The 17,209-nt window shown below is 46.5% G+C and overlaps 1 protein-coding gene across 13 annotated transcripts in view; it reads right to left on the reverse strand.

Moving 5' to 3' along the window:
- Positions 1–1,921: 1,921 nt before the first annotated feature.
- CEP112 (centrosomal protein 112) overlaps positions 1,922–17,209 on the reverse strand; it is a 416,092-nt gene continuing 400,804 nt past the window's right edge. For all 13 annotated transcript variants that reach the window (XM_060134197.1, XM_060134198.1, XM_060134199.1 and 10 more), the window contains 3 exons: positions 7,078–7,179; positions 3,631–3,695; positions 1,922–2,336 (listed from right to left, as the gene is read on the reverse strand). In XM_060134197.1, coding sequence (XP_059990180.1) covers positions 2,333–2,336; positions 3,631–3,695; positions 7,078–7,179 — 171 coding nt within the window. In that variant the 3' untranslated portion in view covers positions 1,922–2,332. The remainder of the gene's footprint in view (positions 2,337–3,630; positions 3,696–7,077; positions 7,180–17,209) is intronic.

Raw genomic sequence — 17,209 nt, forward strand, 5'->3', positions numbered from 1 at the left:
GAAACGGTGGGTCAGACAAAACCCTGACGCGTGCCGATGGCCGCTGCCAGCGTTCCCGTTACCGCTCTCCTGCTGCCCCCTCACCGGGCAGACGTGCACACCGAGGGCCCCGTGACCCCACACCTTTCCTCCTGCTCAGCTCTGCCAGCCACTACCTGGCGACCGTGGCATGTTGAGGTGGAACAAGCACAGGTGCCTGACTCAGGGTAGTGCCCACGACTGCTGGCAATGTGGCTAAATTAGGTACTTGTGATGGGCAATGGATCTTCCACCAGATAAAAGCGAGGATGACATCTTAGATGACTTTACAATAAGGCACACGGTTTATAATTTATTCCTAAGCGCTTGCTTTCTCTCCCGGTAGCCACTTTTAAACTGAGTACTCAACTCAGGAAGGAATTTTCAACATGCCAAGTGCAATCTTTCTTCCTCTTCCTTATCAGAGGACGTTTACAAAAACACTAGTGTCAGCCCCTAGCCCCTACCACACACAATCCAGCTGACCTGTACGACACTCTTCAGAAGGGAAACCGGATCTGGGTGATGTGCAAGGTCCACCCATGTTTGTAATTTCATAACCCTTGAAATAAGGAAAAGAAAGAACAGCAGGCAACTTTCCAAAACACCTATTTACCCAATGGCAGCGCACGACGCAACTCACAAGGTGTTTTCACTTCAAGCCGCTAAATAACCTTCCTAATGAAATCTGCTGACCGTCAACCCGTCTGCCACGGTCTGTACAGAAGGGCTTAAAATTAATCACGGTGTCGCAATCGTTCCCTACCGAGTGCTAAATCACAGTCTGAGTACCAACTGTCTTTCCTTGTTAGGTAGTTTTAATAGCATCTGATACAGTTTTGCTTTTTCTCCGAGCAGTCTTTAAGCCAGTGCTGTCATTTATTTCACATGCAAGGAAAACCCGATCTTTCAGAGGACAGAGACCTACATTCCTGGAGGAGGTGTCGGGTGAACCTTAGCAGGCAGCGTGGTGACCAGGCCGAGACTCAGAGGCCTCTCACTGATGACCAGGCGGTGTTCTTGCTGACCCTGGCCTGGCTGTGGAAGCGGCTGGAAAACCTGCTACTTCCTTATCATCCCATGTCTCAGTTACAGTACAAAAAAGGGTAATTAATCCTCGGGCAGCAAACAACAAAGATGGGCGTGGGAAAGGGAAAAGAATTTGAAAAACGAAGTAAACGTTCTGCCCTGTCCTTTCACAGCAAACCGGGTGATTACAGCCCTGCGCACGCCCCAGATCTTCCGAGAGCCTCCGAGGGCCCGCGGCGTATGCACCACAGCACAGCCCAGAGAACATGACCATCCGCTGCGGTTCAAGGTTCCCTTGGCAAATCAGCGTCGACCAATCAGCACAGAACTGCTTACTGGCATTCGGGTGGGGACTGAAAACACCCAGCCTTGGGAGCCAACACCAAATTCTCTCCACAAGGAAAACAGGACCGAGCAAAGCTCATTCTGTCGTCACTTGCTGGTGTGCTGAGTATCCTCCCAACACATCTTGACATTTTCAGGCTTCCTTAAGGAGCGTCAATTGATATTATAATTAAACCACAACCATAAAACCAGAGATCAAGCAAGTAACAATAAAACCAGAGCTGCTACATACAATTCGTACCCTATCCTGCCTCTGGTCCCAGATGAGACTGACAACCAACATGACAAATACCTGGACTGATGTCAGGTGACTCAGCGACTTTTGTTCTAAATAAATGCACTACTTATGGGTTTGATTTCTGACATGACATAGGTATTTCTTCCCGTAGCACAATTTGAGATGGTCAGTATAGTCTAGGGAAAGACTGCCATGTCATATTTATTTTAGCAAACGAGGTGCAATTAAAAAGTAGAAATAAAACTGAAAATACAAAGTAATATTTTAATAATATATGAACATGAACACGAAAACAATGTAAGCGTTAAATTTTATATATGATTCTACAAACGTGATTTTGATCAGCTGCAACTGGTAAAATTCTAGGTAAAGGCATTAACAAGGCATCGCAAGAAATCATTTCTTTTCCCAATATAAGCAGTTCTCAGTACACACTCAAACGCACACAGATATGGAAATCAGAAATAAAGGAATGTTAAAAAAAATAATGTAGGCAGACACAAATAAAACCACCCCGTTAGTGTATGAGTGATGCATGTTTTTATGATATTAATTACATTTAAGTATTAAAAAATGCCATTGATCTCACAATTTACTTTACAACATCCAAATCTTCAAACCTGTGGGAAGAAATCCAAAGCTCTGTCCACACGGTTAGATCCATCCCCCTCTCCTGGGTTACTCAGGTATGTCACCACGTGGTTACCTGAAGATCAAAAACCCCAAAGTTACAACCTTCTCTAGGTTTAACGCGCACGTCCATAACAAAATATGTTCTAACTCAGGAGGAGCTGGAGAGAGGCTAAAAAGTATATTTGATAGCAAAATTTCATCACTGACACCCATAAGGGATCAAGTCCTATCTGTACCAAGAATCTTTTGAAATGTGAATGAGTCTCAAAGTTTTTACTTTTTGAAAGCTGAAGTATAGCTGATTTACAATGTTGTGTTAGTTTCAGGTGTACAGCAAAGTGATTCAAATATATCTCCGTACATATTTTTTCGATTCTTTTCCATTGTAGATTATTATAAGATATTGAATATAGTCCCCTGCGCTACAGTCCCCTGGGGTCCTCATTGTTTATCTTATACATGGTACTGTGTATCCAAAGTTTCTACTTTTAATTCAGTGCCAACTAAATGGTTCAGCCTTTCACTGTACCAAGAGGAGGGCTGTCAGAACAGGTAAATGTGATCTATGTCAGTGACGTCTCTGGGAACCTTTGACTGGAAGGGTCTCCTGCATCCCCGAGGTGTGCGCTCCTGGGGGCACAGTGTTTGCACACCACGGAGCCGTTTATCTATTGATATTTGGGGTTGGTAAACATCTGCTACAGAGCCAAGCGTCCAGGGATGTGGGGCTCTGGAGATGCGGGTGACCACACTGAGGACCACGCCATCTCACTCTCTTAAGAGGAAGACAGCGTCTCCTTAACCCTGCAACTGGGCTTCAAGGCAACATCCTGTCATGACTCTGCAGGTGAGCCCGGCCTTGTCAGGCACTGGCGGACCCTCATCTCGTTTGGATGGTATAAGGAGGGGGTCTTCTCCAAGACAGGATCTTTACGAAAAATAAGTCTTTTTTTTCAAAACTGATATGTTTACGAATTTTTTAAATTAATTAATTAATTAATTTATTTTTGGGTGTGTTGGGTTTTCGTTTCTGTGTGAGGGCTTTCTCTAGTTGAGGCAAGCGGGGGCCACTCTTCATCGCGGTGTGCGGGCCTCTCACTGTCGCGGCCTCTCTTGTTGCGGAGCACAGGCTCCAGATGCGCAGGTTCAGTAGTTGTGGCTCACGGGCCCAGTCGCTCCGCGGCATGTGGGATCCTCCCAGACCAGGGCTCGAACCCGTGTCCCCTGCATTGGCAGGCAGATTCTCAACCACTGCGCCACCAGGGAAGCCCCAACGCATTTTTAATGAAGATTTTAACACCCAACCAGGAGACCCACAGGTGCAGACAGTACAAACTACTCAGGAGACATTCTGGCCACAACAGTACCTTCTGCACTGGTAAGTCATCAGCTCCTCTTGAAGGATGGATGCCCTCTTTTGCAGAAAGTTAACCTAGAAAAGAGACCTCGTGTGAGAAGAGGTGAAGGTGGCTTACAGGGCGACACTGTGCAGATACAGTGTCTGGTTGGATTTTATTTAAATTCAGACAACTCTCTAGATAAAACGCAGAGGATCTGTTGAACGCTAATGCTGTGGTTTTGTATTTGATCACCTCCCATCCCCACTGGCACTCCATCAGAGGCTACAGAACCCAGTTCAAACCCCGCACTGCAGAGCTGTTTGGACCTGGCCCTGGCCCACCTGGGCGCTTCATCTCCTCTCTTCCACCATCACCACCTTCCACCTCGCATCCTTCCTACTCTGCGGCCCTTTGGCCCTTTGCGGCCATCTGCCATCGTCTGCTTGGGAATCCTTGGCCAACTACCTCCTATTCACTGTCCACTGTTGGGTTCAAGGTCACCTCTGCTCCTGAATTCTTCTGCCCCCCCTCCAGCCCTGCCCCTCATCACCTCCTGCCCCAGGCAGCCAGCGGCCCCTCCTCTGTGTTCTCCTGTTCTGTTCTTAGCACTTTTCCAACTGCCTTCTGGTGATCTGTCTTCACGTCTCTCCCTCACCCGAGAGCTCTCCTGGGGCAGGGATAATGTTGGAGCGTCTCTGTAACCCCAGTCTCTTTTTCAGGGCTGGACATGTAGCTGGCATTCCCTAGCTGTTTCGGGAATGAGTGAGTGAGTGGAAACAACATCACTGCCTACTAGAAACCTTAATCTCTCCGGGGACTCCCTGAGGTTGCAGAGGTAGTATTTTGTCGTGGGAAGAGCCTGCGCTGTGTCTGGAGTTAGGCCAACTGGCGTTCCGCTCCTGACTTGGCCTCCACGGCGCTAGGAAAGGTCCCTTTTCTCTTGATGCCTCACCTGTGAAATGGGGTCAACGGCAGCCAGCTCCCAAGGTCATGAGCATGACAGGAAGTGACTAACAGGAAGTGTCTCGTCCAGAGATCCTGGCAGGTACCACCCTGTGGCCCCTGCCCCTGAGGGGCTGGGGATGGGGGAAACTGGGCTGTCAAGAAGAGTCTCTTCAGTCAGACCTTCACAGCATGGTTGGATTAGCCTGAAGCATGACTTTCTATACTATTAAAAGTACTTGTATCAGGCATAAATTCAAAAGCACTTTCCACAACCTACTGGAAGTGGTTTCCGGACACTTACACTATGGCTTAACGTGACCAGGAGTCAGTGGCATTTGATCACTTTGGAGCTTTACTCTTGTCTCTTTGGTCTGAACTGAAACCATGGCAACGGTCGATTCTGAAACATGGTTATGCAAGACAGGACAGCTGGCAGAGTAGAAACTGTGCTTGGAGAGAGGGAGCACGGCTTTTCTTTCTTTTTTTTTTACATCTTTATTGGAGTCTAATTGCTTTACAATGGTGTGTTAGTTTCTGCTGTATAACAAAGTGAATCAGCTATACGTATACATACATCCCCGTATCCCCTCCCTCTTGTGTCTCCCTCCCACCCTCCCTTATCCCACCCCTCTAGGTGGTCACAAAGCACCGAGCTGATCTCCCTGAGCACGGCTTTTCTAAATGGGTACATATCAAAGTGGTCCCACTGCTTTTCTGACTCTTTACATCACCCTGGTCTGAATTTTATCCAATTAATCCAGTGACCCACAGGACCACTGATAACTTTGACAGATGCAAGGACTACACTGATCCCACTTCCCTGCCTCCACCGTGCTTTGCCACTGGAATTCCAACAATTTTCAAAAACACAGGCACCTGCGCTCTCAAACTAAATGTGCTGGCTCTGTGGGCTGCACCTCTGCACAGCTGCCGATTCTGAGGCCCTCACACAGCTGGCAGCGCTCTCTTTCTGGGTCAACATCCAGTTTTAGGAGGCTGAGTGGCTTTTATTACAGTGAAATGATGTGAATGATAACAGAAGCCCTGCAGGTGGATATCAGATTTCTCTTTCTTTTCTTTCTTTTTTTCTTAAAAATACCTCCTCTGAAGGTGCTGGGTCCTACATAGCTGAACCTAAGGAAGCCCTCCTACAAAGTGAATGGGTAAGCCACATCTTGAGGAGAGCCTTCCACGTAAATAAAGACGACCTGATCCTTTGTAAGTTAACACTCTCCTGTCATACTTATTTTTATAGGTAGGAGTGAGCACAGCCAAACTTCTTAGCCTACAGAAGCGATAGCTAACAGTAGCATAAGGGTTGATGTAATGAACTTTTCATTTTCAGATAAGAGACTTTTGCTGAGGGGAACAGAAAAGGCACGGCTAACATCTGCTCCACGTATCTGTCCTATACATTATAAATAGCTAACGTGAATTTCATCAAACTACAGCATTTGTTTCATTCGTAAATAAATTTCTTGAGGACCTACTCTATGACAGGCATTGTTCTTGGCACAAAGAGAAAAGAAATCTTTCCCTTGCAGAGCTTTTCCAGGAAAAAAGTATGTTTTAAATTTCTAAGTGTATTAGAAATGGGAATATGTGAACTTCTTCTCATGTTGAGTTAAAACATTTGTTTTTTAAAAAACCAGGAATCTATAAGACTAACGCTATATAAAATATTTACAGCAATATATAAAACTTGTTTTAGAGAAAACTTATGTAGGAAGTTTTTAATTAATATCTAAATTGAAGTCAATTTTATCTCTTATAAACTACTGTACCAAGAACTACACGTTTCAGCAGAAATATCAATATTTAACCGAATTGTTTGAATACCATGTCATTATCCTGCCTCGATCCTAAAATGCATCTTGTTATCTCTGACAATCATATAAAATACACCAGAGTAAAAATGCTTCTAACTTAGCCATGTTTTTTATTTCTCTGCACTTTCACATGATAAGGAGTTAGCAATGTGCTAACTGATGGCATTTTGGGCCTGGAACCAAGAATAAAAGGGTGAGTCTGTGTTGGAATGCAGACTGTAAATAAAAGTAACCATAACTGAGCTTTTCAATTTCAAGGATGCTTTTAAGAAAATCTTATCGAGACAAAGAGTTCTTAAGCTAGTAAGAAAAAATTCTAAAAAACCCCACAAAACAAAAAACAATTCATCCTGGGCACGCGGTTATTCTGTGACATCACATGGATTTCTGGCATCGGTTCAGAAACAAACATTAATTAAGATATGCACATCATCTAAACCAGGGGTCCCCAGCCCCCCCGGGCCGTGGACTGGTACTGGTCCGCAGCCTGTTAGGAACTGGGCCGCACAGCAGGAGGTGAGCGGCGGGCAAGCTTCCCTGTCGCTCACATTATCACCCGAACCATCCCCCCGCCCCCCGCGCCCCCCACCCCCACCCCGGCCGTGGAAAAACTGTCTTCCATGAAACCGGTCCCTAGTGCCAAAAAGGTTGGGGACCGCTGATCTAAACCCTTGGAAAATTCCCTGATTCTAGAAATTACCTGTGACTTTAGGGAGGAGATAGTGTCTTCAAGTTCTTGTCTTAGAGATGCTGGCATCAATCCTTTAAATTTTGTTTCATATTCTTGTCGTATGTAAGTTATCTAAAATGAGCAAAAAAAGCGTATCTTTTTAACCACAGAAATGATTGTTTTGAATTTAAGAAATCCCAGAATAATGTCCATTCATTACAAAGGTAAGTTTGTTACATGTGGTCAGAAACCAGACAACTGAGATGAAATAAGGGGAAACACAAACTGAACGAGGTGCTCTGTCCTTGTCAATCCGGGAGAGAGAGTCCCTGCACCAGCACTTTACTTCTTTAAAATCCTCGTTGACACAGTTTTTGGCATTGGATAAGGAAAACACCTGTCCTTTCTTCTCCACTCATTATGTACACATGATGCTAATCCTACGTCCTCTTCTTGATCAGGGTGTGGGTTGTGATCATACTAAGCTGTGTGTGAGGACAATTCGTGGTATGTCATCTGTTTGGCTAAGACACTCTCCGCTAACCATCTAGGTACCTGGGTGCTTGATATCACCATGTGATTATGAAGATGCGAGTGAAGGAAAATCTGCACAGCTGTGTCTCCAAGCCTCCCCATACAGGTAACCAGAGGGCCCTTGTCATCGTGAGCATCTCTGATTCATGAGTTTCCCTCTGCCTCTGGAATACAGCCAGGTCTTGCTCAACTAACTGATGGTCACTGGGCTGGTCAAGGAAAAGCTGGCAGCTCATCCAACTACAAACAGGTAAGGAAGGTGGAAGAAAAGTCTTTGGGAGAATGTGCTTCAGCAGGATGAAGAGGTGTGTTTTGAGGGTGAGCACGAATGTGAGCGTGTCCGTCTTGGTGCCCTCCTCCAGCTCTGTTTCTTCATTTCTCCTCCTAATCTGAGATGCTATGGAATTCAAAACTGTGTTGCATGTGCTGTGTGGGCCTTAACTAAATATTAAAGCTGAGTTGCAGTGTATCCCACAAATGAGTCATTGGACACACCTGGAAATAAGGTAATAGACTATGAAAATATGTGCCACTGAGTTCAGTTAGACAAGTCTATGGATTTACTGAGGATAATTTAAAATTACTAGCCTTTAATTCCCAAATTTTCTTATACTAAACTAAATTAAGGGGGAAATGTGCTCTAATAGTTTATTACCTGCTAAAATCCCACGGCAAATGTTCTAGAACACAATTTTTAAATTTTGAGCAAAGTATTTTTTTGAGGTATGTTACAATCTTGTGATTTATACGTAAAGGGTAAACAAAAATGATGAAAAATGATCTCTCCCACTGAAGAAATATTTGATTTTTCCCATTTTATCTTCTTGGACGTAAGTCCAATAGTAACATCTGTCAGTTGACTCAAATGAAAGGCAAACACAAAGTAAAACACATGGTTTATAAATCAGACTTTAGGGGCAACCTTTATCAAGGGCTCACAGGCTACTATATATTGAGTATTTTTTTTCTATCGCTCATCACTGGCTCTGAAATTTTGAGCTACTACTCTTAAAAAGGACTCATGTTTGCTCTATTTTTTGTATCCCTGTTTGTTTAGAATGTCTGCCCTCTGCCTGTCCATTTGAAATATAACTTGTCTGGGTATAAAAATGCTTCTGTCCCACGTTCTTTCTCTCAGAACTTTGGAGGTGTTTCCTCAGTGTCTTCTGGCATTGCTATGGTGAAGTCTGAAGTTAGGCTAATTTTTTTTCCATGTTGAATGTGACTTTCTTTCTCTGCTTGGATGTCCATATGATTTTATTTTTCCCTGGATTAGGTAACTTCACTGGGATATGTTTTGGTATTAATGATTCTATAGCAATTTTCCTGAGACAATGAGCATGCTCCTTCTATCTTTAAAAAAAAAAAATTATTTATTTATTTATTTGGTTGCACTGGGTCTTAGTTGCGGCAAGGAGGGCTCCTTAGTTGCGGCAGGTGGGCTCCTTAGTTGCGGCATGCATGTGGGATCTAGTTCCCTGACCAGGGATCGAACCCAGGCCCCCTGCATTGGGAGCATGGAGTCTTAACCACTGTGCCGCCAGGGAAGTCCCTCTTTCTATCTTTATATTCAATTCTTTGAAGAAAAGCTTCTTCTGTTAGAATTGTTTTCTATTATATCAATAGTTACATATATTCATGTTATATATGATTTTTTTTCTATTTGTTCTCTTCTTCAGGAACAGAGATTTTGCATGTGTTGGCTCTTCTTTGACAATCTTCCATATTTACAATTTTCTCTTTTATTTTACTTTCTTATCAATTTATATCTGTTTTCTATTTTCATTTTATTTTGTGTGATCACCGTATTTCCTTAGATGTTTTCAGTTATGATTTTCCCATTTTTGTTTCTTCTAATATGGTTTCAATCTCTGTAATCTCTTGATTTTGACTACCTTTTTTCCTAAACTCTGAGAAATCACTTCTCATCTTTGTTGAATTATATCATCTTTAAACACGTCTCTTTTCTTCTTCTTCTCTCTCTCCCCACCTTTTTCCTTGACAGAGAGATATGTCAATGTGTTTTGTAAATGCTTTGACATTATGAAGAACTGTTTTGGTTTCAAAGAACTGTAATTTGTCTGAACCTTCTCCTTACTTCTTGGGTAATTTCCCATTAGACCTATGTTCTAATTTGCTTTTTGCTTCCACTCCTTCTTTCTCTCTCTCTTAATCTAGCAAGGCTCTTAACCTAGTTCCTTTTTCTTAAAAAAAATTTAAATTTCATTTTTGAATGGAACCAGCAATTTTCTGAATGCTGAGGTAGGGAGTAAGCTGGGGCAGGCCACAGCTATGGTTCAGTTTTGCTGTCATCAACACCCTTTGATCAAACCTATTATTTCGTTTGTTCTTGGGGCCCACCTGCTCTTAGTTTTCAGCTACTTTGGAGGTCAGGGCCAAGTACTGAAGCCCTTTAGTTAATGTTCATAGCTTCTCTGGACTCTCTTTTTTTCCCACTTCACTTTTCACACCTGATGGTCTCCCTCTACTGGAGGCGAGTCGTAGACAGCAGAAAATTGTGCGTGAGCAAGGTCATGCATTGGTCACCGCCATCCCTTGCACCACTTTTAAAATTCAGTACGCTACATTCCCCAACTTTTATTGAGGATCTTGGCACTTCTACTTTCTGTCTATCCCTTTCTTCTTTGTTTTTATGATTTTGGTGAATCTGAGTGAACTTAAAATGGGCCCTTGGAAAATCCGACATTACCTCTCCTGTGGGTGAGACTATCACTCAGGAAAATATTACTACCCTGAATCCTTAAACCCAAATCCTGAATTTAATCATCATTATACCAAGCAGACGCCTATGACTTTAATAAAGTCATGGAAAACTTTAACCAATCCGTTTTACTCTACTTATGAGGTTAATGACGTTACTACCAGCAAACGTTTATTGAGTACTTTCTATGTGCCGGTTACAATTCTGAGTATTTTAAGAAGTGTTTAATCCCTCTGACAACCCAATGAGGTAAGCACAAATTTGAACTCAAGCAGTCTGACCCTCCAGCACATATTCTTAGCCACTGTGCTCTGCAGTTTCTCACACAATCTTCCCACATGCTGACGGGTTTCCTTCACAGACACCACCAGCTACAGCAGTTTCATCCACTGCACAGTTGTGCTCTCCCTAGCGCAACAGGGGCCAGGGGACATCCTTCCAGACATCCAGCTGATCTTTGCTCTATTTATTTAATTTTTTTAATGACAACTATAACAACAGTGCCAACAACAATTGGTTCCAATATGGTATGTTTTCCCTATATTTTCCCATTGGTTTAAAATTTTAATTTACCAAGCATTTATGATAAGACTAATTTTTAAACATCTGTACAAATGCAGTACACATACTGACCTAAAACAAAAGTTCCGCAAATCCCCCACATAAGCACACATTTTAAAGTCCGACCAGTGAAGGATATATCTAAGTTTGTTCCACAGCAAAAGGAGAAGGAGGAAGGAAAGAATTAGCGTATAGTCCTGTATATCACTTTTTTTTTTCTGTTTATCACTTTTGACTCCCGCTACTATTTTTCTGTCCCCATGTCTGTCCCAGGATGTGTTTGAGGGGAAATAATGAGGGAATGATGACATTTGTCTACAGACTAAGTGCAGACTATTAACTGCTAACTGCTAACCGTGCCCCTCTCCCTCCTCCCTGCCTTCCCCCTCTGGCTGTTAACCTGGCAAGAAACAAGGGGAAGTTGGGTTGATCTAAGCAAAGGGTTTGATGGGCATACAAACTAAGGGAGGTCAAAATTGTTTACATGTAAATCTATTTTACTATTAGATTTGAATATTAAATCTTATTCACATACAGTGTCCAACTGTATTAGTGAATGATGTTTATGAAATGCGGAAGAATTCAAAGGTCGTTCTCGCTTGAGTCCTTCTTGGAAGGAATTTCCGTCCCACCTCACCCTTCCCACTGCCCTCGAGAAGCACCGTGTAGAACTATCCGCTATTCCTCGTCCCTCCAGCATCCCACCCAATAGACACAGCTTCCCTCTCTCCACAATGGTTACTTCTCTCTCCATTTCCATCTTCTTTCCTTTAGGAAAGGAAGATTAGGAAACTCAGGACATCATGACAAACAGTGACGCTCCTGTAATGTAAGCCGAGTGGAAACGGCGTATGTATAACCTGGTACCCACGTGAACAGGGAGGGCTGTGCTTGCCTCTGGCCACAGACCGCCCACCTTTCCCTCGAAGGCACAGCACTGACAGTATTCCCTTTGACTTTAAAAATAGACTATGAAGGGCTTCCCTGGTGGCGCAGTGGTTGGGGGTCCGCCTGCCGATGCAGGGGACGCGGGTTCGTGCCCCGGTCCGGGAAGATCCCACATGCCGCGGAGCGGCTGGTCCCGTGAGCCATGGCCGCTGAGCCTGTGCGTCCGGAGCCTGTGCTCCGCAACGGGAGAGGCCACAACAGTGAGAGGCCTGCGTACCGCAAAAAAAAAAAAAAAAAAAAAAATAGACTATGAAGACCAAGAACCTCAGACCTGGAGTTCAGCATCACAATGGAGTAAAGCTCACATCCTGTATAATCAGATAAATACTATGTGATAAATAGGAGTGTATGAAGTGGACCTGAGCCAAGAGGGTGTCTGCAGAGAAAAATTCAAAGTGATGTTGAAAAAAAGACTGAACCTTGGAACTCTATCATTTCATTAAAAATATGGAAGGGAGAAGTAACACATGTCTGATGGCCCTGCATCAATTAGTCATGTCAGGACGTCCAAACTACGGCAAACACGTCAGCCTCCTATCGTAAAAACAACGAGACGGAAGTGAGTAGCTTTGTACAAACAACGTAGGGACGGGGTCGCAAACACAGGTGCCAATGCAGCCAATACCAGACTCACTTTCCAAGAGCTGAGCCGCGGGGAGGCCAGTTGCTGAGTCGCCACTGGGAAATCCTGCGGGTTTTCACACGTGTCGGCAGGGTCAGCAGAGTGACAGTGCCTGGTGTTACTTTACAAAGCGCGTTCCAACCAAGCCCCGTGGGGTCAGTTCGGCAGAGCGCCAAGGAACTGTAAGGACTCTTAGAGTTGATGTCACCTCCTAGCTGCCTCTCCACTGGCCCATCCCTGTCCACAGTGCCTCAGTTTGCCCCCAACTACTGCAATGCCCGTATGTTGGTTTTGCTTTTCGAGTCAAATTTGCTCAATCTTTAAAGTGAAAATCAAAATCCTTTACGTGGCCAACGAGGTCCCGCCCAGTTGGCCCTTAAACGTCTCTCACCCCGCGGTCTCCCCAGAGAGTCTCCCCACGTCTGCAACATCAGACAGCTTAGCCTGCTTTGAGTTTATTCACCAAGTGCCCGGATGCCTGTTCTCACCAGGGCCTTTCTCGTGTTTCTCTGATGGTTCCTTCTTGTCTCATGGGGGGTCGTGCCACTGCCTCCACCTGGACTCGGGATGCTGGCGGGTCCTGCTCTGTGGTGCTCTCAGGGCTGCTGTAGGTCCAGGCACCCAGCCGGGGCAGCTTCCCAAGACCCTGATGTGGCTATGTCTGCGTCGCTGCCTTCCAGCCTTGGAGAAGCCACGGTCCTGGTTACGGGCAGGTAACGGAGGTCCACAGTCTCCACACCAGCCTGGCTTTCCAGCTGCGACCCAGTCACTCACCAGCAAGAGCCCTTTCTGCATCTCCGTCCCCGGGACTCTCCTCCCAGCTGCCTCTGCCTGCTGTCGGGCTTGGGATCCCGCCCCGGAGGCTTCAGCTTCTCCCACCACTCTGGGGTTCTGATCCGCTTCCAGCCACACGTGCTCATCATGCTTTTGATACCAAATACATCTTCTGCTTTGTTTGTATTTTACCCATCACCGCCGAGTGTTCGAAGCACAGGGGTGCCCCGTGACATGACCCAGCAGAGCCTTCCTGTACAAGGGCAGACGGCTGCCACCTGCCTTTAAGTCAGTACAGTAACGCCTAGGGGTTAAGAGCCCAGACTCTGGAAGAGAAACGTCGGGGACTGAATCTGGGCTGTGCCTCTAAACTGCGTGCCCCGGGAAGGTTAACTTCTCTGTGCTTGTTTCCTTATCAGGAAAATGGGAATGAAAACTTCTCAAGGCTACTGTGAGGACTAGAGGATTCAATACATGTATAATTTTTACAACAGCGGCACTTAGTCAAGTTCGATAAACATCACTACAGCATATAATGGAGGTTATACGCATGTAACGTATTTCACTACATTATTATGCATATAAGTCACGAATTAAATTTAAGTACATATTTCATGTAGCCAATCTTTTAGACTTTCGGCTAATTATCTGCGTGTGTTCGTGCTTAGCCTGAGGATTCCGTTTAAACCTCTGACTGAGAAAGGACATCATGACCAAAAGCTTCTATGGATTCAGAATCGATCGCAAATGAATCTTCATTGTATAATAGAAATAATCTACATGCGTCTGGAAGCACGACTTATCTGCTTTTGAGCCGTATTATTTAGCCAAGCCACAACAGTGACTGCTGTGTCCACGGGTTTTCTCAGACCCTCGCTGCAGGTGGGGAACAAGTGCTCCCTGATCAATGATTTCAGGGAGGGATCCCAGCTCAAGACCACCCACCCAGCCTGGATCCCTCCCAAGCAGAAATCTGTGGAAGGGTTAAGGGACATCACCAGACGCTCCTATTCACTGTGGGTTAGTTTATGCAGAACCCCGTCCTTCTATGGCTGAGTTGAAGGCCAGAAAGAAAACTGAGTTTGACTGGTGGGGAGGGCGAAATAACAAGAGAGAATTTTGGAGTCCAGTCCACACTCTGAGGGAGGGTGAGCGGGGGGTCAGTAGAGAGCATTACAAAGACACTGGGCTTCTGAAGGGTCGGAAGGGGTCGGAAAGCCTGGGAGGTGGTGGGCGGAAGCGGGGTCTAGGGACGGTGGCGCTGGGGGTACGGAATGCAGTGCCAACAGTGCATTGCATTCCCCGCTGGACTTCACCGGGGGATGTCACTCCGGTGTGACAAGCCATCTTGCTGCCCAGAAGCTAGAGGTGACAGAGTGGAGCCAGCCCAGAGGAGGAAGAGCTGAGACTGGAGAGCCTGAAACCAGCCCTTGATCAGGAGTCAGCCTATCCTTGGACTCTTCTGCCTGGGCTGCCTTTTCTGTCACCCGCACCCCAAACATTCCTATTGAAACAAGGCAGAACGTGCAAAATATTAACCTGCACTTATGTGATGCATCTGCTCAACCAGGGGTCAGCAAATTTTGGACTGCAGACCAAATCCGGCCCACCACCTATTTTTTTTGCGGTACGCGGGCCTCTCACTGCCGTGGCCTCTCCCGTTGCAGAGCACAGGCTCTGGACGCGCAAGCTCAGCGGCCATGGCTCACGGGCCCAGCCGCTCCGCGGCACGTGGGATCCTCCCGGACCGGGGCGCGAACCCGCGTCCCGTGCATCGGCAGGCGGACTCCCAACCACTGCGCCACCAGGGCAGCCCCCACCACCTATTTTTGGGGAATGAAGTTTTATTGGGACACAGCCATGCGCGTTTGTTTGCGTATCATCGACGTGGCTACTTGGCCATGACCTCGCTGAGGGCTCTTCACAGAGACCCTGTGGCCCACAAAGCCTGACACCTTTTCTGTCTAGCTTTTGGCAGAAAGCAGGCCGACGCCTGCCCTAGACTGTGACACTGCAGGTCGGGGACGGTGTCCGGCTGGCTGGCTCCTTCAGCTCGGGCGTCCAGCTCACTGCCTGGCCTGTGGCAGCGCCTCCTTAGTATTTGCTGAGTGAATGAACGCATCAAAACCTCAGCGCACACAACTGTGGGTGTTAAGTCAGTCTTTGTCTTAAGATGACAGGACCTTCAGAAGGTCCAGAGTACCTACGGGGCTGCCAAGATCAAAAGTGATCTCAGAGATTCACCCGAAGGTGGGGAGTCCGTGCGGCGAGGTGCGTGGGCACGTGGAGGGCAAGTTCACACGCGTCAGAGGACGGCAAACTGTCCACTTTACGTCAAAAGGTACGTCCCTGAAAGGGTCTGGAGAGAACGCCCGCGGGAAGACACGCGGTTTTCCCTTTTGTTTACTGTCTGGATTTCCTCCCAGAGGGAGAGTCGATCAGCCCTTCCTGAAAAGGGGGTGTCCATCGACGGAGGAGCAAAACCCCAGCCAAGGGCAGGGGGAGACACCCGAGACGTGTAACCGACTTTGTGAATAAAAGGCCAGGAAGACCTATGCAGTGAGACTGGTATTCAGTAAGGCGGACGCGGGGTCTGGGCTCCGTTGGATGTTTCCTCTTTGTACCTTGAAGTGAGGTTGGAACACGTGGTACACGGTAGGTGCTCAGTAATACTGTGAACGAAGATACGTTTGAATAGGGAGGTGGGACCTTGAAATCACGGCGGGCAGTTAAGTTTAGATTTAATGGCGTAGAAAGTACAGAAAGTATAAGAGAAGGCACCACTTAGGAACATCTGACAGACACCAGGCACTGTATTAAGGAGCTGATAGATAACTTCCACACGTCGTGAAGGTTGCATTTAATCCTTACATAAACTTTGGGAGGGAGATATTATCCTACCCACGTCGTGGATGCAGACGCAGGCTCCCAGCGAGAACCACGATGGAAAACTGCCACCTCCTCATTCCTGGGAGGAGGAATTATCCGGAAATATTGTAAAGAAGCTCAGGAGGGGAGGTGGCCTGGGACTCAGGGGACAGCCGTGGTGCAGGGATCAGGAGACGTTCTTGTTGTAGGGTGACGGCTGTGGGGACCTCGTATCACAGAAGCTGACAACTGAGTGGCTTGTGAAAAATAAAAGCACGAGGTGAGTCGAATGAGAATTTACGTCTCAGCCGTGTGCCAAGAAGAGCGAGAATGCAGGCAAGAGAAGGCCTGGTTTGGGTTCGCATTTATTGTGTTTCATGTGCCCGGGAGATAGGCACGAGCACAGCTGATGAGGAAGCCAGGCCTGGACACCTGAGGACCACTGAGCCAGAGGAGGACGCAGAAGCCGGGGAAAGGGGGCTCCTTGCAGGGGGAGAGAGAGACCAGGAATCTCCCAGGAGCCAAGACTTATGCACAGGAGGCACCAACGTTTAGGACCGGGATGGCCAGAGAGGTGGGTGCAAGTGAGGAGGGGAGAGCCGTCAGCCGTCAGATGCTGCCGGGAGGCCAAGGCCACCTCTGTCGTCTCCCTGGCACGCCGCCACCTCGCACGAAACGGGGCCGCTCAGCTAGCCTGTCAGTCATCAGAGACGCTGGTGAGCAGCGATGCTACCAACAGAGTTCGAGAGGCAATCAGCGCTAAACACGTTGTTTCCTATTTTTAAAGCAAAAATTACACTACAAGTGCCCAGATCTAACCTTCAGTTAGATAACGTGCAAAATACCTGATTTAGTCAGAGGTTTTTTGAACTGGTTCGAGGGCATCTTTCAAAATAGGCAAGCCATGACTGCTCTTTCTTTCCTGCATTTTTAAACTCTTGACAATTATAAATAAGTTAAATCTCTCCCTCAAAGCACCAATTACCTCCTATGTTTAAGGAGGCCTGTCTTGCCAGATACGGCGTTCTACACAAAACACAAAGCAGGAACACGACGGCGGTCACTGTCCCACGGCGCGCCCGGGATGTACGCAGGCGGCTCCAGTGAGCAGAACGAGGATTTTGTGCACGAGC

Source organism: Lagenorhynchus albirostris, chromosome 20 (assembly GCF_949774975.1).
Source record: "Lagenorhynchus albirostris chromosome 20, mLagAlb1.1, whole genome shotgun sequence".
Classification (NCBI taxonomy): Eukaryota; Metazoa; Chordata; class Mammalia; order Artiodactyla; family Delphinidae; genus Lagenorhynchus; species Lagenorhynchus albirostris.